The sequence below is a fragment of the Balaenoptera physalus genome (genome assembly GCF_965194825.1).
Source record: "Balaenoptera physalus genome assembly, chromosome: 1".
NCBI classification, from domain to species: Eukaryota; Metazoa; Chordata; class Mammalia; order Artiodactyla; family Balaenopteridae; genus Balaenoptera; species Balaenoptera physalus.
Genome location: NC_138882.1, coordinates 105,652,466 through 105,675,960, shown reverse-complemented (window position 1 = coordinate 105,675,960; position 23,495 = coordinate 105,652,466). Strand labels below are relative to the sequence as shown.

The 23,495-nt window shown below is 35.1% G+C and overlaps 1 protein-coding gene and 1 pseudogene across 2 annotated transcripts in view; both read right to left on the bottom strand.

Annotated features, from left to right (window-relative positions):
* Positions 1–23,495, bottom strand: part of COL11A1 (collagen type XI alpha 1 chain) — a 214,605-nt gene that overhangs the window by 190,899 nt on the left and 211 nt on the right. Inside the window, exon 2 of the mRNA XM_082451859.1 lies at positions 2,751–2,918. Coding sequence (XP_082307985.1) covers positions 2,751–2,918 — 168 coding nt within the window. The remainder of the gene's footprint in view (positions 1–2,750; positions 2,919–23,495) is intronic.
* LOC309656414 (superoxide dismutase [Mn], mitochondrial pseudogene) lies at positions 2,927–23,495 on the bottom strand (annotated as a pseudogene). Its single transcript has one exon. The product of its transcript is annotated as a superoxide dismutase [Mn], mitochondrial pseudogene (transcript).

The following is a 23,495-nucleotide window of genomic DNA, read 5'->3' as shown; positions in this document are numbered from 1 at the left end:
GATAATCATAATTCCCTCTGAGTATATCAGATTCAATAGTGATTTTGTTTTTTAGACTGAGCATTGGGATTTTATTTATTTATGGTTGTGTTGGGTCTTCGTTTCTGTGCGAGGGCTTTCTCTAGTTGCGGCAAGTAGGGGCCACTCTTCATCGCGGTGCGTGGGCCTCTCACTATCGCGGCCTCTCTTGTTGCGGAGCGCAGGCTCAGTAATTGTGGCTCACGGGCCCAGTTGCTCCGTGGCATGTGGGATCTTCCCAGACCAGGGATCGAACCCGTGTCCCCTGCATTGGGAGGCAGATTCTCAACCACTGCACCACCAGGGGCGCCCTCAATAGTGATTCTTAAAATGGGCTTTTAACATCAACAGATACTGCATCCATGAATACATTCGATATGAAAAAAGCACAATAACTTTATTATATGATTTTAATTTTTAACTTGTGGTCAATATATTTCCATGCAGAGTATGTCTCCGTTTAAATAAAATCTCTTTCTGATGTAGCTTAGTGGTTGGTAGGGTTTTTAAAATGAGGAGTTAAGGTCATTTGGCATAGTGAGGAAAGCCCACTTTAGTCTATAAAAACCCCAAACTGTCTCTCAGCTTCATATCATCCACAGGTTCTGTGATTATATTCAAATACTTCACTTTTCTAACTCTTAATCTATAATTTGGGTTTAAATATTCCCCTTTCCAGGGAATGAACATAAAGATCAATATACACAGTTTCTTGCATAGCATCCGTCCTACAGCAGGTGTTCTAAAGAGGCCAGATAGAATTTGCAAATTACAGCTTCTATTCAGTTCACAGGCACAGAGCTCTCAGATATTTAAATTCAAGGTCTCAGATTGGGACTTTGGAGGACATATACCTTAATTCTACAGAGTATTATGACAATCTGAAAATCCTTACCCCCACCCCAATATTGAAGTTTCCAATAATACTGCTTACTTTATTCATTGGAAAGAAGCTGCTATTTTGTTTTAGTAATGGAAGAAAAAATATTCCAAATAAATTTTCAAAGATCTTTTTTACTATTTTTTATAGAGAATATTATTCACATTTTCACTGTTCAGATTTTTTTTAATGGTGAATGTGTCATTGGTAATTTTTATTAAATGCCCTTTAGTATTATTTGACAAGAAGCTCTATCCTCTAGGAAGATAAGCCTATAATCATTTGCACGGGGAAAAAATGAGGTCCATAGATATCTCTTCCTATCTGAACTACTCATTATTAGAATCACATACCTAAGACACAATGTTTTGAGAAGAGGGAAAAATGTTGATATATTCTGTTAACTGACATGGAAGGAGATCCTAGAGACATAGGTTGTATTCTTTTTCCAAGATAAAACAACAGAAATAATCAAAATAACTACCACACTGGAGGGCAGAAAAACTGCCCTGAGATGATAAGCCAAATATAAAATATTATAAACTAAGTTCTTCAGTATTTCTACAGCATTTCCAGTAATCTATTTTTTTCTCTCTTGAAAATTCCCATCCTTTTCCTATTTCTGCATTAGCGTGCAAATAAATAGAAAAGCAGCTTAGTTTTTACTGTTTAAAACTTTCACATTTGGGCTTCCCTGGTGGCGCAGTGGTTGAGAATCCCCCTGCTAATGCAGGGGACGCGGGTTCGAGCCCTGGTCTGGGAGGATCCCACGTGCCGTGGAGCAACTAGGCCCGTGAGCCACAGCTACTGAGCCTGCGCGTCTGGAGCCTGTGCTCCGCAACAAGAGAGGCCGTGATAGTGCGAGGCCCGCGCCCGCGATGAAGAGTGGCCCCCGCTTGCCACAACTGGAGAGAACCCTTGCACAGAAACGAAGACCCAACGCAGCCAAAAATAAATAAATTAATTAATTAATTAATTAAAAAACAAACAAACAAACAAAACTTTCACATTTGATTTGAAAAATATTTCATGGATTTAATAACCATTTTAATTTTAGTTTGTCAGAAAAATTGTGCATTAATAGTCTTTATATTTGCAGTTTGTTACTTTTGTCCACCACAAATTATTGCAAAACAGGAAATATTTTGGAAGAACCAATGATTTATCAAAATAAATGTATTTTCAAAAATATTTTAAAATGTTCTTTCCCAAAAAATATGCTTTCTTGTTTTGTTAATTTTTAGTCCCTTGATTTATAATATTTCTATTGTTAGAAAACAGTTTTATGTGAAAATAGGGAACTCAAATTCCTTCAGGTGAAGACAGTAGAGGATAATATGAAGAATTTAAATGATAAATTGTTTCTGAAAAGTTCCCAAAATACCAAAAAGGGATACTTGATAATACAGACAACATTGGCCTTGGCAACAGACAAACCCTGCATTAAATATTGGCCTCCTGTAATTTGGACAAATCAGAGAGTCTCAGTGAAACTCAATTTCTTCTGTTAAATAGGAACAAGGCCACTCAACTTAGTGAAGTTGTAACAAAAAATAATCAACATGTATCCATTAGCAGGCAAGTACTCATAACAAGTTACCTGCTTAGAAAATGTGACACTCAGAAATTGTCATTTCACTACTCAACTCCCTTTCCCTACATTATCATGATTTCTAGATAATTAGTACTATTAGGTCATTTAGTGTTTTCATGGACAGAAAGAAAATATTCACTGAGTATTTTTCAAACTATTATGAAAAATCCCCCCATAATTGTGCATTATATAGCATAATAAAAAGGGATAATAATAATTAGCAAAGTAGCAGTAGTCGTAGTAATAAAGAGAACATACCTGAAAATAACTGTTTTGTTGGGGCACTGAGTTGTGCTTGCTTTGAAACTCTGTAAGCAGTATCTGAACCTTTTGAATTCTTTCTGTTTGTGCAAAAGCCCATTGTTTTTGATATTCCCTCTGGAGAACTGTGAAAATCTAGAGCTTTTAGTACATCAACTGGAGCAGCTGAAAAATAAGTTAAAAATAGGAAAACGTAATTGAACAAATAATCTAATATAAAAATGAGTATTTTTTAAACAGAGGAAACAGTTTATAGTCCTACATCTCAAATCTATTTATCTTTTGCCATGCTTCTCTAACATTTAGGTGGGGGTCTAAGGAGTGGAGCAGCAAGTAAAATATAAACTGTAACATTCTCAAAGTCAAAATATCTCAAATCAGAAATCAAATTACACAGAAGCAAAGAGATGTTGAAAAAGCCAGCATCTGTATATATTCCATTAATTTCTAACAGATTTACTATTCAACTATTCATAATCTAAACAAAGGTGATTCTGAAGATTCAAATTCACAATAAATGTTATATATAAATATTGTAAAATGTGCAGTTACTAAGCCATATTGTATACCCAAAGATAAGTTAAAAGATGTTTAAAAGAATAGGTAACAAATATAATGCTCTAGTTTTGAGTGCTTTCCTATGTTAGTTATTTACAAAGTATATGTATATATCTGTGTATTTGTGTGTGCCTTTGTAAATGTGCATGCATGTATGTGTCTATGCATAATTTGTTGTTCTTAATCCTCTACATTTGCCAGAGTAACTTCATGTACACGGCTTCATGCCTTATGATTTAGATTTAAAGTCCCTGGAGATAAGTAATTTTTTTTCCCCTTTTATGTAGCCCTAGGGTGTCTAACACAGGGCTAGAAGCATAAATTGGCAGAAGCATAAATTTCCCATTCCAATCCATTCCAGCTACCTCCTGCTACCATGAAGCGGTCAACATAAAATAAGTTTGGAACCTTAAACTTTCCCTTTGCAAGTGTAATCCTTTTGGATAAACTTGATGTTTCACACAGCTTTATTGGAATATAACTCACATACCATGCAATTCACCCATTTCAAGTATGCAATTTATTAGTTCTGGTATATTACACTTCTTAAACTATTCATTTTCTAATTGTGGTAAAATATACACAACATAAATTTTGCCATTTTAACCATTTTAAAGTATACAATTTAGTAGCATAATTACATTCACAATGCTATGTAACCATTACCAAAATCTATTTCCAAAACTTTTTTCATTACCCCAGATAGAAACTGTTTAACCATTAGGTGATAACTCCCTACTCCCCTCCTCTGCCCTGGCTCTGATGACTGATAATCTACTCTCCATCTCTATGAAGTTTCCTATTCTAGAAATTTCATATAAGTGGAATCAGATAATATCTGTCAAAGTGCTAAACACAGAAGTACCATATGCCCAAGCAATGCCACTCCTAGGTATATACTTAAGCAAATGGAAAGTCGGGGCTTAAAACAGGCACCTGTATGAGAATGTTCATTGCAACATTATTCACAATAGCCAAAAGGTGAAAACAACCAAAGTTTCGATCAGTATGTGAACAGATTAACAAAATGTGATAATATACATACAATAGAATATGATTCAACCAAAAAAGGAATGAAGTTCTGATACATGCTACCACATGGAACCTTTGAAACGTTATGCTACATGAAATAAACCAGACATAAAAGGACAAACGATTTTTTAGACCCTTGAATTCCCTGGTCCACAACTAAATATCTGCATAATTCACTAAGCAAGTCAAAACATGAATGATGTGGTGTAAGTATTGTTATAAAAACAGACTTAGGACTCCATATTACTCAATACACTTATACTCTATTGAATTTTTATTTTATTCAAAAATAAAAATATTCAGAGAAGGCCATGTGTTAGCTAATGCATCCCTGAGCATGTCTGAAACATAGTCATGACTGCAAGTATTTAGATTCTAATTAAGGAGGCCCCAATAATTACATAGGAGGCAGTATCTATAGTTTTATACAGATGCACACAGTACTCTTTTGTTTAGAAGGAAAAGAGATCACTTCTGGCTGAAAGTGAGACCAATATTATTGATTTGAAAAGTTTCAGTTCTTAGTTAAAAAAAAAATAGAATTGCCACCAAATTTCAAAATATGTTGGGTTTTATAAGTACACTATTTCTGGGAGGACTTAGAATGAAAAAGGGACTGAGTGTAAAATCAGGAACTACCATCAGCTAAGTTTATCACACTCCACAAAATAGACAGTGACCTGCAATAGAGTGGTGTTCTTTGAAAATTACAATGTCAATTAATACTTTTGTTATAATAAGTAGAGTTAGTTATAGAATGTATGAATGGATGATCGAATGAGTACGTGAGAAACGTGCATCTGGTCACTTCCTTAGTTAATTAAATTTTAGGCATATTAACTTCTATATGTACAAACATATGTGAATGAAGCTTTATATAATTTGCCTTTTACCTTATAACAAACGTACTTTAATAATAACGACTGTCTACCTATTTCATCAACCTTCTGAATGAAAATCAACATATTATCCAGTAGACTACACATCATTCCAAATTATTAAAAAGAAAAAAAAAACTTTTTTTATGGAAATCAGACATATTGAAGGGATCATTAACCCTATCAAATATGATCCCCTTTAATTCAGCCTTGGAATATTTAAAAGAATAAAAACAACTTTCAAGAACATTTTTTGCAGGACTCCTGCTTTCAATGGCCAATTTTTTTAGGCCAATAGGATACCTGACTATTTTTACATTCTTTTTTTCTCTTATCATAAAGCTAAGAAAATAATAACTATATTAACTGCCAGGCCCAGAGAGCCTAACATGTGACAGTCCTTGGGCTAAGTTCTTCCTAGCATTAACCGTCAAAAACTTTGCAGGCCATGTGTTCTTATCCCCATTGTGCAGATGAAGGAATTGAGAACCAGAAAGCAAACTATGGATACTCCTAAAGTCTGTGCAAAATCAGATCTAGGTTCATTCCACTTCATCACCTTCATTGCTATAGCCCATAAATAAAAACACTGTGAAAAGTAACTTAAAACATAAATATAATATATAAGATTATCTTGAGCCAGTTCATTGATTCCTGATGTTTATATTTGCTTTAAATTAAACTCAATTCACACTTCAGGGATAAATTACTCTGAAGGAGACTGTTTCTAAAAGCACAGCATCTTATCTGCTTATTTTATCTTATCTTCTTGCTCTGAAGCCATTAGCAAAAGTACATCTGAATAGGGTAAAGACTCCAGGATCCACAAGAACACAGCTATGAAGGCTGTAATCCTTCTGTAAAGAAAAGGTTGCAGCCCCATGGTCACAGCCCCAACTGCATATCAGTAAATAATACATAAAATGGACCACACCTTTCCTTCTCTCCAAACTATCTTTTAACAGGATGACCTTTTCCAGGAGCACAGGTTTTGTCACGTTTGTTAGTTCCTACTTTGAAAGCAATGTGATAAAAACACACTCCCTCTACAGGATTCAAAATAAGGGCTCTATTTTTAAAGTCTAAACAAAATTCTATGTAGAGACATATGATACGAAATAAAAATTCACTCTACAGAAAACAATCAAGAAATAGGGATATATAATAAAGATTGCAAATAGTTTTTTTTCTAAAAAGTCATATAAAGTTACAAAAATGTAAAACTCAGTTAATCAAGTCTTAAAGATTTTTCCTTTCAAGTAAACTAAGTAATAAATTAAGTCACTTTGAAATCTGCCTCTTATTTGATATCATAATTATAGCATTTAACAAATTCTCATAACATGGGTTCAATGGTTTTATACACACACACACACACACACACACACACACACACACACACGGGGGGGAACTATTCTTCATATTTTATTAACTGAACTTCAACAGTTTAAAGATTAAAAGCAGTAATTTATTATAGCTTAACTCGATATATCTAAAAAACTGTAATTTTGATATTCAAAGCAATTCCTAAATGTCCCTAATATTTTAATTGTTTCTATGTCGCGAATCCTTATGGCACAGATTATGATTCTCATTTCAGAAGTATCCAGTCAGCACAATATTTGTTCAATAATATTTTTCCTGCCTTTTATTGCATATTTTTTTGTTTATTAAATGGGAAAATAGGATAGCAGACTCAGTGCATTACGACAATAGTCATTTAATTGGTTTCAATGCCTTTTCTCATCAATCTGCATACCACAGCTTGAATGAGCTTCCAAAACTCCACGCCTCAAGTCATTTTGCTTAAATTCCTTCCGAGAACCCAACTAACTTCCAGATGGTACGCACATACCTTGCATATAAAATCTTAATGATCTGGACACACTCACATATTCTTCCAGTTCCATGCTACTGCATCTCCATCCTTGTATCTCATTACCCCTTAATTCTTTCCTCACTCAGTGCTCTAGCCATACTGGACTCAGACTTCACAGACTACCCACCATGTTCCTCCTCCTGTCTCTGAGCTTTTATAAATCCTGTTCTGAGGAATAAGTAGGATATAATTAATGTGCAGTCTCTTCCTGAAAGCATTCCCTATCTCCCAAAGCTGGGTTAGAAATACTCACCTCTGTGATAGTGCTTTTCACACTTGGTTTTTAATTATTTGCCTACACTTGACTTTTTTCCAAAACTAGAAGAGAACAGGTATACACACACACACACGCACACACAGACTATATAAAATATCATTTAAACGTGAAACACAATCATGTGAAACATATAAAAGCAACTTCCTCTGAAGTCCATGGGGCTCTCTGGTCTTGAAATGAAAATTTGTGAGGGCCTAATATGTCTTTCCTATTGTGTTCTGTTGATCTCTTAAATACCTCCATTCATTCATTGATTAGTCTATCCCAGGTCTTTAATCCTTTCTCCTTCATGCCTCCAGCGTCCACTTAAATTATTGTTCTAAGGTCACCCAATGCTTTGACTGTTTAGTCTCTAATTAATTCCTCCTTTAAACTTCTTCACGTACTCCCATGACCAGTAAGTAGGATAAAGCAGCAATGCACAGTGTTGGAAAGCCAGACTGGTTTGAATCCCACCTCTGGCACTTAGCATCTGTGTGATTTGGGCACGCTACTTTACTGTTTTGTGCCTCAGTCTCCACATCTGTATAACGAGAATAATAAAAAATATCTACCTATTAGAGTTTTTGTGAGAACTAAGTTGGTATTTGTAACAATGCCTTAGAACAGTGGCTGGGAAAACTATGCTTATGGTTTAAGACCTCCTGCTGTCTATTTTTGTATGGTACACGAAATAAGAATGTTTCTACATTTTTGCACGGTTGAAAAAAAATTAAAAGAAGCATAATATTTTATGACACATGAAAATTACATGAAATTTAAATTTCAGTCTCCACAAATAAGGTTTATATTGTAAATACAGCTACAGCCATTCATTTATATATTGTCCATAGCTGCTTTTGCACTACAAGGACAGAGCTCTGTAGCTGACAGAGACCATGTGGCCCACAAAGGCTAAAATATCTACCATGTGGTTCTTTTAAGCTGAGTCTTGAATGATAGATTCATCAATGAAGAGGAAGGTGATAGAAATATCAAATATGACAGCACAGATACAAGACAGTACAGAGTTCAAGAAAATGGAACTAGTCATGTCCTGACAAGACATCAATACGGAATAAATTTAGATGTTCAAAGTCTCCCTGGGGGCATCATGGCTACTGAGGACTTCTTGAGAAAAATCACATCTCCGCCATGAACACTCACAGCCACAAACTCCAAGTGAGACATCTACACTAACTCCTATGTGCTCCCTCAACCCCAAATTTTATGGTTCAGCTGAAATAAACTTCTTTCAGTTTCTAAAATTTACTGTATTCCCTTTGTTGGAGATTTTTTTCAATCCTTCATCAATTGACTAAGGATAGTTGACTGTTTTTTTCAACCCTAACTGTCAGTAGAATCTCCTGGCAAGCTTTTAAAACATATAGATGGCTGGGTTGGCATGGGGCCCAGGCATTCACATGTTTTAAACATTTCCCAGATGAGCCTAATGGGTAGCTGGGGTTGAAACCTGGTGAACTCAGATCTAATCAATCTTTTGATATCAACCTAGCCATGACTTTCTTCAGGAAATCATTTCTTATCCCTCCCAGGCTGGGTTATGTGACCCTTTCGTATGATCCCAAGTGCCCCATATACCCCCTTGGTTAACTCCATGCCCTATTTTGTTTGTTTGCTTAATTATCTCATTTTCACTCTAGGCTGTGTGCTCTCAGCCACGGTGTATGTCTAAATTATGGTCTTGATTTCCCTGTTACATACTTATGCCACTAATTTCTTTCTCTCTCTCTCTTTTTGCTAAGCTTGTAATTTATTGGTTAATGCCTGCCTCCCCTGATAGATTGTAAACCCTCTGACGGCAAACATCAGCACTATTGACGTTCACTGCAGTATTCATAAATAACATAGTGGCTGACACACAATAAAAAATCAAGAGAAATATGTTTAATGAATGAATGAATAAGTGAGTAAATGGGCAGCCACATACTGCCTCAGAGTTGAAGCTTCTTTCTTATTAGTCTCAGAAAAAAAGGGTTGAAAGTGACCTTTACAAACAGCACCCTGAAGACCTTGACAAGTCTGGTTGTTTCCATTTGATTCAGGTATGGCAAGAACACAGGTCTGAAGTGACCTTCCTAAAGTATGCTAGATGCTTTCCCCACTACTAGGGAGTCACTTATCCTCACCTTGTACCTCACATCACAGGTCATACATGAAGCATATCATTATAGACAGAAATAAAAACAAAATAAAGCACAGAGTTATAAATCATCTTCCACCCAGTTATGAAATGCTTTGCTGCTCTAGATAAGTATAAAATAACCAGGAGTGCTACTGTGTTTATGTAGTAGTGGGACGCAGGACTGGCAAAAGAAAAAATGAGAGAGAAGTGACTGTTATAATTTAACTACTACCAACACCCTGCTATATTTCAAAATCATAAGAGCCCTTAATAAAGAATCTAAAATGTAGGATATGACAAGTGTATAAAAAACAATTAACAACTCAGTTTCTGCAGTTGGAACAGCACAACTTCTAACCCAAGTTTGGTATTTATTATTTGTATAACTTTGGGTAAACTACTTACTCCTCTAAGAGTTAGTTTCTTCAACTTAACCAAATTTTGAGAATTAAATGAGATAAGGCATTTTAATCTCTGAGGATAGTGTCTAAGCACTCAATAAAAATAATACCTGAAAGCACTATTTCATCAAAATTTTAACCTTTCTGAACATCTCTAACAGTCCCAGTGAGTGCCACCAGTGTTTTCCCAGAGCTATAATTCACTAGATTCCTGTTATCCATTTCCTCTGACTACCTTGGGAAATCTCTTTACAGTCGAGTAGAAGACTGAACAGTTTTCTATCTCTAAAGGTCCATTAGATATCATCCATGAAGATTATGCAATGCTTAGCAATCTCTCCAGCATGATTTTATGTTATTCTAGGGACATACAACCCCAGGAGGCTTCCTGGAACTTCGACAGCTTAAGCTATCATGTTCACTGTTCCATTACCACCCTGTAGCACAACTTGACATTAATACACTGATATCATTGCAATTTTTTCCTTTTCAATAATTTTTTCTTTGCATCTCATATACATTGATATAACTATAGATTAACCCTGACATGTTATTTATTAAAAGGTTTTTTTAAAAACTAATATTTTATTGTCTTTCCTCTGATACTATTCCTTCATTTATTTCAAACCCACATATGCCACATAAAAATCTTGTATTATAAACTAACATGAAGTATTAGAAAATAAAACATATCGACCTAAATTCTCCCATATTTAAAAAGGTGTGAAAGCTCATCTTTAAATGCCTATATGGCACAAATAATGTCGATATAAATCACCTAAGTGTCCTAAGTCTCTACACAACTATTTTTGGCTTAAATTACCAAACTTTTTTGTCTGTATTTTGCGATCTAACCATTGTAGTCAAAACAAGTGCAAAATGGGAGAAATGAACTGCTTGACTACATCAGTAAATTGTAAGTATATAAGATTATAGATGTATAGTTTACATTAAATATTCCTGGGTATGGGAAGGTTTTAGACTACATTTTCCCCAAGGGGTTCTATAATAAACTTAAATGTTTTGCCATTTTAAACCTATGTTTAGAGTATATATTTCCCTACAGAAAAAAAAAGAATAAAATAAATATAAGCATCTCAAGGCTCAGGTTTTTGAGAAGCAGTCTCTTATGCTTCTTGGAAAAAATGAGTATTTGATATTCAAACAAAGAAAAACATCAAATTGAGAAAGCCATGGATGAAGATGATATAAAACAGGAGCCTAGAGTTTTAGGAATTTTACAGTTAATTTTACCAATCCAAATACCTACAAACCTATTGGTACTACCATTTCAGAAAATAAAAACCAATGATCAAATGTAAATGTACTTCCTTACAGCTCCATGAAAATACCAGTTGTTGTTTTTTTTTAAATCAGTTACACAGTGAAATTCAAAATTGGAAAGATCAGGGAAAAAAATACATAGTAAAATACTCTGAAGTGTAACTAATGGAAAAACATGACTCCCATCAAAATCAATTGTATTCACGTCCAAATGTTCATGATTTATTCTAATTCTGACCTATCTAGTGGTTAAAAGAAATCCATAAAACACAGAATCCCAGATTTAATGTTGATTAGGAATAATAAATGAATTTGCTTTGAATAGCAACATGTGTTTACATTTTCTTGATAATATCTAATCTGTAATTGCTGTCTAGGTCTTCAGTTGGGAACATCTCCCCTCTACTTTCTAGGTAACTACAAGTCTTGCCTCATTGTTCTGTTAAACCAGTAAAATAAAGTGCAAACTCTCATTACCATTTCTAGACAACTATAACCTCTTAAGACAACTGGATCAATGTGTATGGTGTCTATCAAATAAGTAAAGTGCTTTACTGTCTTATTGACTATATCTAAATAGGTAAAATGAAATGAAAAGCCATGGGAATTATTTGGGTAAATATGGTTTAGAAGCTGCCCAAACAATTTAAGGCAATATTTGTACTCCAAAATTATCTAATTCTACATTTTATATTAAGCCTTAAAATAAAATCTCAACATTTAATTTAAATGTCATTACTTTTTATAAATGACAAATATTTGAGTAGTACCAAGGAGAAAAATAAATCAGTGAATGAGTATAGGGAGGGTTAAGGAGATATGGATTTTAATATAAAATAAGAAAGACACGAAAAGCCTCAATAAGAAGATGATGCTTGAGTAAATTCTAGAAAGGCATAAGCTGTTCCTCTATCCTGATATTTTTACAGAATGGCATTGTAAGCAGTTCTTTGTACAGTAAGTACAAAGAACCTGAGATAGGAGTTGACCCAAGACATTGGTGGAAATGCAAGGAGACAAATATATCTCCTGCAAAGGAAATAAAAGGGGTATAAGAGATGAGGTCAGAGAAGTAAGAGTGAGGGCATGTTGAAGGCAGCTTGTATAGGTCCTGGGGGATCTTCAACAAGCTTGGATTTTGTTCCAAATGAGATGGAAAACCATTGGCAGTTAAGGGGAGAGGAAGAACATCAACCAACTAATTTTTCAGAAGACTGTGGTTGTTGTGTTGAGAACAGACTCTAGGGGCAGTGGAGTGGAATCAGAGAGCAGAGAAACAACTGCAGTCTTCTAGAGGTAAAATTTTGTTGATATTGTTTTCTTGGACTGAGAGATGAAGAACTTTGTGAGATTATGGATATATTCTGGAGACAGAGCAGATCAGAGTGGAGTATGAGAGAAAACGAGCCAAAGATGACTCCAAGTTTTTTAGCTCAAACATCATGACTGATTGTGTTGCCATTAACTGAGACGGGGAAGACTGAGAGGAATGGATTTCCAGAGGAGAGTTCTGCAATTCAGTTATGGGCATGCTAATTTTGAGATGACTTAATAATGCCATTGGAAGTAGCTGAATAAGCGGTTGAGTGAGTCTATGAGTCTGAAGTTCAGGGGCAAGGTTTGGGATAAAAATAAAACTTTGGGAGTTGACAGCCTATCAATATTATTTTAAACTATAACTAACTCAATTAATGATATGTTTTTTAAATGCCATTTGATATAACTTTCCCTGAAAGAAATCATTATGACTTAAAAATGCTTATAATAAATATTTTATTCTCTCATATAATCAAAATAGAGACCTTGGTCCAACATATTAATCTTCAGAAACAAAAATCACTATTTACACTTTATGTTCTAAAACATGCTATAATTTGTTTAATAACAAAAAAAATCACATTTTAAGGTTTAAAAATGTTAGGCAACTTTGTCTCATAATAGACTTTATAAATGTGTACATGTTTGCTTAACATACTCCTTTATAAAATAAGATTATTCATTCATATATTTTTCAACTTTATAATGGCCATAACTCCGTATCAAGTGTGACTTAACTGTACTAATTATCATTGAGAACCCCAGGTGACTTTACAGTGGGTTGGCTATTCCAGAAAAAGCTGCGTGGCTCTCTACTTCCCTGGTTATTTGTCAGAGGAACCAATAGTTGCAACCAATTGGAACCACTTAGTAAGTATAGATATCAAAGTATGCACTGACCATGCCACCTTAGCAGCCTCCCTGTACTTTTAAATTAGTCACATGAATCTATTCTATCCAGAAAACTATACCCATATGGTCTTGTGTTATGTGGCCCCTGCCCACATCCCCAACTCCAGCACTCTCCTAGTAACACACATACTCCATGAGAATGGAGGCTGGCAAACCATCTTTGTAATCCTGGCATCTAACATAGTGACTGCACATAGAAGAGAGTCATTTAATTTTCTCAGTTATTAAACAACCTCAATCCTGAACTTTCTCATATCATCAAAAGCATATATGAACTGAAAGTCGAAAGCAGAAACAGTATCACAACTTTGAGAACGGCGAGGGAAGAACAAACACCAGTTGAGAGTGTGATATTTGAAAAGTATGGCATTTCTGATTTATAAGTGGTCACAGCTATTAAAATACATTTATTATAAAACTAAAATTATATTTTCATTACAACGACTTGACTTTAATGTGGAGAAGAGCAATATTTATTGGCATTTAGTTTATCACATGCTATGGAGAGGAGGATTTTTTTTAAAAAACATTATCAATGTCATAATCAGTTGATCTACTTAAATCAGTTTTTTGCAGAGCCACTTCTGTCTGGCAATAAGGTATGTATCAAATAATTTCCACATAGCAGATAACCTTTCACTTGACTTCCAGTACCCTGTTAAACAAGCTAGGCACATCCTCATCTTTGTATACATTTATTTCCTATTACAGAAGGTTCATGAACCCTTGGTTGTGCATCAAAATTATATGTAGAGCCTTATGAAGCAGCTGTGCTTGGATTCTGCACAAAATCTACTCAATTAATATCTATAGGGATGTAACTGAAAATGATTGTGATATCAAGCCAGGACTGAGTATCCCCATCTTCTTGACTTTAGTGAAAATGTCTTGCTTATGAGTTCGTTATTTCATTCTATGAATATTTACTGGCCATCTATTATGCTCTAGGTATGGTGCTAGACCTAGATGCCAGAAATCCTTACATAGATGAAAAAGATGCAGTCCCTGCTTTCATTTTAGCATCGAAAATATTCTATGATGAGTATTCAAGTTGGAGTTAGTACAGTGTGCTTTTGGATGTTATACAAGGTCAATTATCCTAGTCTTCATGGTTAAGAAGAGCTATTCCTAGAGGAGATAATATCTAAATTCTGTGTAAAAAAGCAATGCTAAGCAGATTGAGAGAGTGTTCAGGGTGAAGATCATAGCTTGCTTGGAGGCAAAACAGAGTGCTATTTTCAGGAAATCACAATAGTATCAGCAAAAATCTGTTCAATATACTTCTGTAGACACTGGCAATAACTGATCTACATAACCCTATATCCCATCTCAGATCATCAATTAGGTTATTGAAGAGCAATTCATTAGAGCTGCAATCAACACCTTTACCTCTTTCAACAAAAATTTTCCAAATGTTTACTATGTGATAAGTTCTGATCTATGTGCTTAAGACACACTAAATAAAGCAGATAAAGACATCCATCCTAATGATTTTAGTGGAACTAAAACATACAATGGATAGGAATAGAATATTAAAAACATATAATTTTCATCAAAAACAATTCTACACCTACAGACTATTAACCTTATTAAGCACTTGAAATTTTACATACTCCTTGCTTAAAGATGGTACTTCCTAATATAATAATTACATGTGTAATATGCAAACTGCTCTCTAAAAGAACTAGTTTAGTAAAATAATCATAAAGCAATACATATAGATAGGCTACTCTTCCTAATAGTCATTAAGCAAAATCAGACAATCCTTAATAGGATGCAAAACTGAAATAAAGCTTTCAAAAATGAATATATGAGAGGAAATTTCCCAATTATTACTTTTACTTATTACAAATTGAAATCATGTAGACAAATGAAATGATGATTTATGTTGCTGTCAAAGCAAAAACACAACTCCATATGGTATTTTTCTTGATCAGATTCCTATGTTAAAGCAAACTACAGTTTTAGAGGTAATATGGTCAATCAAGAGCTTCAAATATTTAAAGATATCTTTGGAGAGAATGTGCAAAACTATTTTCCAGATGAAGAAAGCCAGAAAGAAGTCGCAACTCATTCACTTTCAGAGAATGAGTAAAAAACAGGGGGGAGGCGAGATCTAATTACTGCTAACAACATGACATGAGAAGGTCACTTCACACCACTCCAAGTTAACTAGATTTTAACCTTGTTCCAGTCTGCTGAGCAAAGTCAGAAGATAATTAGTAATCTAAATAGTGACTATATCATATCCTGTGCATTCTGGCATGTTGGTAGACACCAGGGGAAGAAATAAAACTAAATCACAGTCATTACCCTCCAGCAACTCCTAGAGAAAGGCTAACATATAAATGAGAAATTTTTAAAATAATTATAATGTGTGTGTGCATGTTTGTTTGTTTGTTTGCAAACCATGTATCTTTCAGTTACATTCTCCCAGTTGATTACATTCCAAACAGCTTTTAGATAATCAGATCTGACACTTTTACACTGAAGGTAGTAAGCATACTACCATACCAATCTCCCAAAGTGGAAAAGACCTGTTGTTCCTTGTAATGGATCCTGATTAGAACAGGCAGCAATTTGTAAGTGTCCTTGTAATTTAATGAAACCAGGCCAACCCCAATCTGAACCTTGAATGCCAAGAGATACAGCTGTCAACTTCTCCTTCAATCAGTCAAAGGAAATAAAGTAACATTTACTAGCTTCCATCCACTCCCCTTTGGGTTCTCCACCATCATTAGGGCCTAAGTTTGTCCCTAAAATGGGAAGGGTGACAGGTCCTCCAACACTGAACTTTAGTGCAGGCTGAAGAGCTACCTGAATTATAACATCATCTTTAATGGGAGTCTCTTTATATTTTTCCTTGGTGGCATTCAAGTTATTCACACAATTTACATGATATTCACTGTGGTGCAGCTGCATGATTTGTGCATTAATGTTAGGCCCCAGGGCACCATAATCATAAGCAAAGTCACGAAGGCTGTGTAAAAGCATTAAGAATACACAGTAAACATGGGCAAGTGATCAAAAGCAAGGTCTCTGGAGCATGATTGCCTGGGTTCAGATCCCAGGTCTATCACATAGTAGTTGTATGGTCTTAAGCAAGATAATTAACTTCTCTGTTTTTCAATTTCCTTATGGGTAAAATGGAGATTTTAGTATTAGCTTACTTCCAGGACAATTGTCAGAATGAAATGATATTTTATACAAAAAAGTGCTTACAACAGGACCTGGTACATAATGGGCATGCATTCAGCGTGAGAGCTTGTTATTATATCTGCCTGGAGTACGAAGCTTGAGCTAAATCTTGAAGTATGAGAAGGCATCTGCGAGATGGATGAGAAGGAAACATACATTCCAGGTAAAAAGAATAGTGTGTTCAAAGATAGGGGAGAATATGGGCAAGAGGTTCAACATGCCTGAAGTGCAGGGTGAATGGGAGTGGGGTGGCAGCAGGTGGGAAAAGGCTGATCCTGAGCCTGGATGTACAGAAGGGCCACATCCTGAAGGGCACTCTACACCACGCTAGGCCATTTGGACAATAATTTTTGTCTTCAAAACCAGTGAAGTATTTTGAAGATTCATCAGCATTCAAAGAGTGACAGCAAGTAGTAGGTTGTCCTCCACAGTTAGTCTAAAAAGAGAATTAAGGGCAAACACCACTCTAATATTTATGGCTCTTTCTCAGCAGAGCTATCCAAGAGCACAAAGTAGGAAAGTGCGCTAGAGCTTCTCATTAGTTTTGTCAGGAATTGCAGCTACTGCTCTTTCTGGCAGGCATCCTTTCGGGAAGTTGTTTGTGAAAATCTGAGTGAGGAAGGAAAACCAACCACCTCATACCATCTAAGGTTCGCTCGTTTAAGCCCGGATGTGAGTTTACCAGTCAGAGAGAGGAAGGAAGCTTCCACTGACACCCTATGCGCTCAAGTTCTATGAATAGGGACCTTCATTTGCCTGTACAGTACAGGGCCATTCAAGAGCAATTAAATTTGGTTAAAATAAGAAAGAAATGCTTTTTAAGGAAAAAAAAGAAGGTTTGAGGGAATTGCAAAAGTTGATTGTGTTAAAGCACTTCTACACAGGTTTGTTTTAGTTCTCAATTGTCAAGTCGTATTTAAGCTGGTCTCTTACTCTGAAATATGATAACCTTTCTTTTCTCTGAGTTCTTTCTCCTAAATTAATAGCACTGTCTCTAATTCCATGCACAGCAAGCAAAGAGTTTATTTTACCAGATAACAGTAGGTCTGGTGATCAGCCAATGTCTAAAGAACCACTAGCCAAGTCAGTAGTAAGCCAAAGACTGCAACTGATAGATACTACTCACTAAATCACTTTAAAATTGACTTTCATCTTCTCTACCAGATAGTATTATTCATGTTGAGTTCTGACACTACTGAAAGTAGAAAAAAAACAAAACAAAACCCAAGATTATCTATAAAAATAAAATCATATTAGGGTTTTGAAAGAAGAAATAAATATATTAGATGCATTAGAATATAGAAGGCAGTTAAATGAAAAACAAAACCACTTAGTTTCTGAATTAAATTGCAAAAGAAATGAGTAGAGAAAGTCCAAATTTAGGAAATTTGTTATAGTATACTTTTAGTATACCTGAAAACTGAATTTAAAATGGACTCTTCAGTGAGACAACTTAGGGAGCGCTGCAACTTTTTATAGCACCTGTGCATACCTCTCTTTCTTCTTTGCTAAGGAACAAAACTTCAACAGACAAAAGAAAGTTTGGTTTCCTCTCACCACACCCAGCTCAGGTCACATTTCCCCACTATTAAATGAAGGAAGTGGAGTAGTAAAAGCAGAAACGCAAATCAGCCCTCAGCTCCCACTCTGCAATTGCCCTGAATTCCTAATGATCACAGACCAACTGCACTTAATTATTTCTCCAGAGGTAAATGGGAAAGAAAAGTGTATTTAGGATACAATATGATTCTGGCTTTCAAATACTTAAATATCATCACTAAAAATTATATAAAATGATAGGATTGGCTCAATATTTATAAAACCCTATATTTATATAAATTGTTAGAGTTAGCCATGAGTATAAATATTAAGTTCCATAGTTTCTTCTTCAGGACCCTAAGGACATATACTGCATTTCCCAAAAGAGAGGAAAACACTTCATTTGGTTGAAATACTAGCTCTACCGTAGTGGTTGCCAGCACAACGTATCATGGTAGCCCATTAAGAGGGAGTACTTCCCTACAAATTAACTGTCCATTTACTCCTGAAGTAAAAGGTATTTATGTGATTTCAGACACTTTGACAATCTAAAAGAAAAACTTGAGTTAGAATTTGCACTACTAAGTGTTCTCTTATTTTTTGTCAAAGTTGACCACTTGTTTGGAAAAAATTATCTATTAAACAAATAACCCATATCAAGTAAAAATCAATTTATTATCTGACTTATTAATAAAAGCCAGACAATTATATATAATATATATCACCCAATCAATCTAAAATTAACATGAAAAGCATAGAAATTTGACGCTACTTGCCTTATTTGAAATAAATATATAATTTTCTTAGCTTCTTGAAAATTCGAAGCTGTACTGGGTCCTCCATTAGTAACTTTAGAGAGGATAAAAAACTATGTTCCTAATCCAGCAAGATATGTATACAAAAAATATTTTACAAACTGTTGTGCTTTCTACTTTGATACAGATAATCTTATAGAATCACATAATTAGGTATATTAACAATACAAATTACCTCTCTCTAAACTTGGGACTTTGAGGAATTTTTAAATGCTTTCTATAATTTCCTGTTTTTCTTTAAATCAGTCATTTTCACTTAATCTATCTTCTCACTAATTTAAACTCCAGCATGTACATTTAAGTAATATTTGGTCATTCCATATTCTATAAATACATATACGTTAAGTAATAATTGTTTATTCCGTTGTCTCAGACTACTGTTATTTAAAGATATTTTTATCACTCTTGCAAATCTTCACCTTACTCATTAGAAAAACCTTGACTATTATAAGAATATTTTTTTTTGAGAAAGAGGACACAGCTAATAAATTTTCTGTGCCTTAGTTTCCTCGTTAATAAAGTGAGAAGGTAGTATAAAGATGCAATTTTTATAAGAATTTCTATCTCAAGCATTCTCTTTAAAAAATCTAAACACCTTTTCTTCCTTTGAAAAATTTCAGCTTTTTATTACACACTCTCACCCAAGCTTGATTCAAGTCCATTCATTATCATTACATAGGTAGTGCTTCTATAAATTAACCAGAGTGAAGAGAAATTTGTCTCAGAAAAGAAGCAAAATTTTAGAAAAGAAAGGCGACTACTTAGGTTTTTTGTAAGAAATCCTATCCACAAATCTGAAAAAGGCTCATATTTGCCTTGCTATATTTTAGTGATAACTTGAATAATGTGCTCCTTCAATTTTAGTCACAAATTGAGGCAAACACAGAAGCTAAAAATTAATTAAATAAATCATAAGCAATCATCTTATCTAGGTATATACATTTGTTTTGCAACTTCATAACTTTATTTAAAACTCTGAGAGTACCTCTTAGAGAGTGATTTTTATAAAGTCGATTCTAGTTAAGTATTAATTATAAAGTGAATTGTCACATTAAGATATTGATAAACTTAATTTCAAAACTAATAGACAATTTTGTGAAAGTGTCTATAATTAACTGAATATATATGTGCCACCTAAACTAAGGTTATCTGTATAAAAGATTCAGGAAGATGCTTCTCATAAGATACCTATTTTTCTTTATTGTTTATTACAGACTTTGTCCATTTTGATTTAAAAAACAAATAGAAAGGCAATATTAATAATCATAGAAGACATTGCATTTGTCATCAGAAGCATATCTGATCTTTTAACTGATTTCTGATTGAGTAACCACAGGGACAAACTTGATCTCTTTGCAAAGTTGGATTAGCACATACTCTGGAAGCCAGCACCATTTCACCTGCTGATCCCAGGCACTCAAAACACTCCAGCAGGGCTCCCTACCAATTGCTGACAAGCTTTGAAAGTTCTTCATAAAATTAATCAACTTTTTGCAAGGCACAGTACTGGCTCAACCACCAAAGGTTGAATACCATCTTAATTAGTGGAAAATGATTCAATTAGATATTTTTTTTCCTTCGTACTCAATTTAGCCTAACTCCTTGAAAAACCACTTAAAACCATCTATCTTAAAACTGCCTATCTTAACACAGTCACAGGCTATAGTCACTATAAATTCCAGGTAAATCTCAGGTTCTACCTATAATAAGTAATGAATTAATTGAAAATGAAATTCATAAATTCATGAGATAAAACATTTATATTAACCATAAGCAAATATATGAATCATGAAATTGAAGTTAATGCAAATAAATATATTATAAAAAATAATGCTTACTCTTTTATGCTAAATCATAATAAATACTAAAATTTTAAATAAGTAAGTTAAAGATTACCAAGTTACAGAGTTTGGATTTGCAAAGTAAAATAATATAACTGTGTTTGTTCATAAATTTTCTTTTAATTCATTCACTCCAAGAACTTTTCTCTGTAAGATTAGATGCTTCAGGATCCTAACTACACATTTTTAGCGTACAATTTTTTATGACTCAGAACTTTTTAAGGCTTTAGTGTTTTTAATCCAACAAATACAAATTTTAGATGAAAATAGGCTGTTTTAAATTATCTTTTGGTTTAGCAACCAAATCACACCAGTGCGCCTCAGTGAAATCAATAAATTATAGTATAATGCAAGTACATAATACCTTATTTAGGAACTTATTCATTGTTACATCAATTGCAAATCTGAAGGCTAGTATGAGAGCTAGACATTGAGTTTATTTTCCCCTTGTGAGACGATTCAGGCTAGGGTTTCCTTTTAAAGCACTAATATATAATATACTATTTCCTTTCTGAAGTTCATTAAGGGCCAAAGAATGACTACAAGAGTAGGTTTAAAATGTGTAGCTTCCCACTAAGCAATAAGCACCTAGTAACTTGGTGAAACAAATACCAAATCTTACAATATGAAGATCCAAATAACCATATAACTTTCAAGACATTTCATCAAAAATGACAAACAGAAACAACATATTATCCTTAAAGTTTGCTATTTCTCACATTAGATGGCTTTATAATAATAGAGAAGGTTCTTTTTCCACCATTTATTTGATGTGGTACTGAGATGTTTGTTTAAAAGGGTTTTAGGTATGCAGCTACATTTAAATGAAAAAATTATGCATCACACGTGTAGAAATTTGATCTTTCTGATCTCCTTAGAGCTTTAAGGAAGTCCCAGTGTGAAAATGAAACATCTTCAGTGAAATAACCCCTGAATGCCTATGATAACGTCTCTTGAGTTTATAGTGCATCTGTCTTCATTGAAGAAAGTCTTAGTTTCCACATTAAAAAAAAAAAAAAAAAGCTGCCACTATGATACTTTTTCCTATGTTTGAACAAAAGAAATAGCTGAAAAAGCTCAGAAAGAAACAGCATATCTGTTCTTCCTTAATCGAGTGCCCTTTTTCAGCATCACTGTATATACTTAGAAGGATTTTAAGAGGCCTGATTTACTAACACAGTTGCTTGAATTCCAAATAATAAATAAAACCAGCAGAGGGCAGACCTGCTGACAGAACTGACCAATCCAGCTGGTGACCAGGTACCAAAGGTAAAATACAAATTTTTGATGGATTCCACTTTCAAGACTCTACTATTTATCTTTTAAAATGTAGAAATGAATGAATCCACGTAATTAGCATAACTTACTGCAAAATTCAAATATAGTCCTAATGAGGCTCTGACTGTATTCTCCAGGAAAAGTCACAGAGGAATAATTCACCACTGCCCGCTACTCAGGAAGGTGAACATCACAAAGTGTGGGGAAGAAATACAGACCTGGTTTCGCAGAGTTCGGCCTCCGGGAGCGCTAACTCCCATTAGGGAGAACTCAGATCTTGACACCCACAGGGTCAGACTCAGGTTTCCGCTAAAGCCTGCGCATTTGGGGTTGACAGTTTCTTTCTCCCTCAGCCAATCATCGCCACCCTCCTTCTTAACCCCCCACTTCTCTGCGCACTCCTGACAAAGCTTGCTTTTTTACTCTAAGCTGTTTGGGCTCCCTTAACTCCAAAGGAGTCCTCCCGCCAGCCGTGTCTACAGCACCTAACGGACCGCTCCAGCCAGATGCCTTTGCGGGAAAGGGCGGGGGAAGGGGAGGGAGGAGGCGGTGGGGGTCGGGGGGTGGGGAGGAGTGAAGTCGCTCTCCCTCCTTGGGTACTGACAGGGCTGCAGTCTCCCGAGCAGGTCTGGTCATTGAATATTTGGTGGTGCCACGTAGGAACTTTTCCTTACCTCTCTCCTCCCATCCCACCCCACGCCCCCTCCCCTTCCCTCCAATCCCTATTCCTCCACCCCCACCCCATTTGCTTGGCGAGTTTCATCATTCTCCAAGAGAACTGCACGTCCAACCTGCAAGAAGAAGTTGGGGGTGGGAGGGGTCACAGGAGGAGGAGGGGGCTGAATTCCCGGGAAAAATGTTCTTCCCATCTTTATCCATTTCTTATAATCTCGCACTTTTTCCTCTTAACATCTCCTCAAAATGCCACACACACACACACACACACACACCACACACACACAGTGCTCTCAGTCTTCAAGATTCAGGCCCCCTGCTTTCTCTCATATCCCTAAAACAGCTTGAGAACTTCATCAAGGTTCATTTTATACACTTTCCCTATATTTTCTCCTCAGCTCACCTTTAAAAAAGCATTTCCATTAGTTAGAATCTGAAGAAACCAGAAGATGTGTTCAAAGGGCAGTCTAAGGACTGTTCCTCAAACAAAAGCTTTGTACAACTGCCCTTGTGTTCAAGGTAATACTTTTCCTCTTTTCAAAGCCCCTGGAAAGTGGTGAAGGGCATTTCAGCAGGCTCTGTGCCTGACAGATCTTTTTTTCCTGCTACCTCTTCTCCCATTACTGTCCCGCCTACATCCATCTCTCTCTCCAGTCTTCACTTCCAACCTGATGGCAGCTACAATCTGGATTTAAGAGAATTGTTTCTTTTGGGGCGGGGGGGTGTTGGAAGA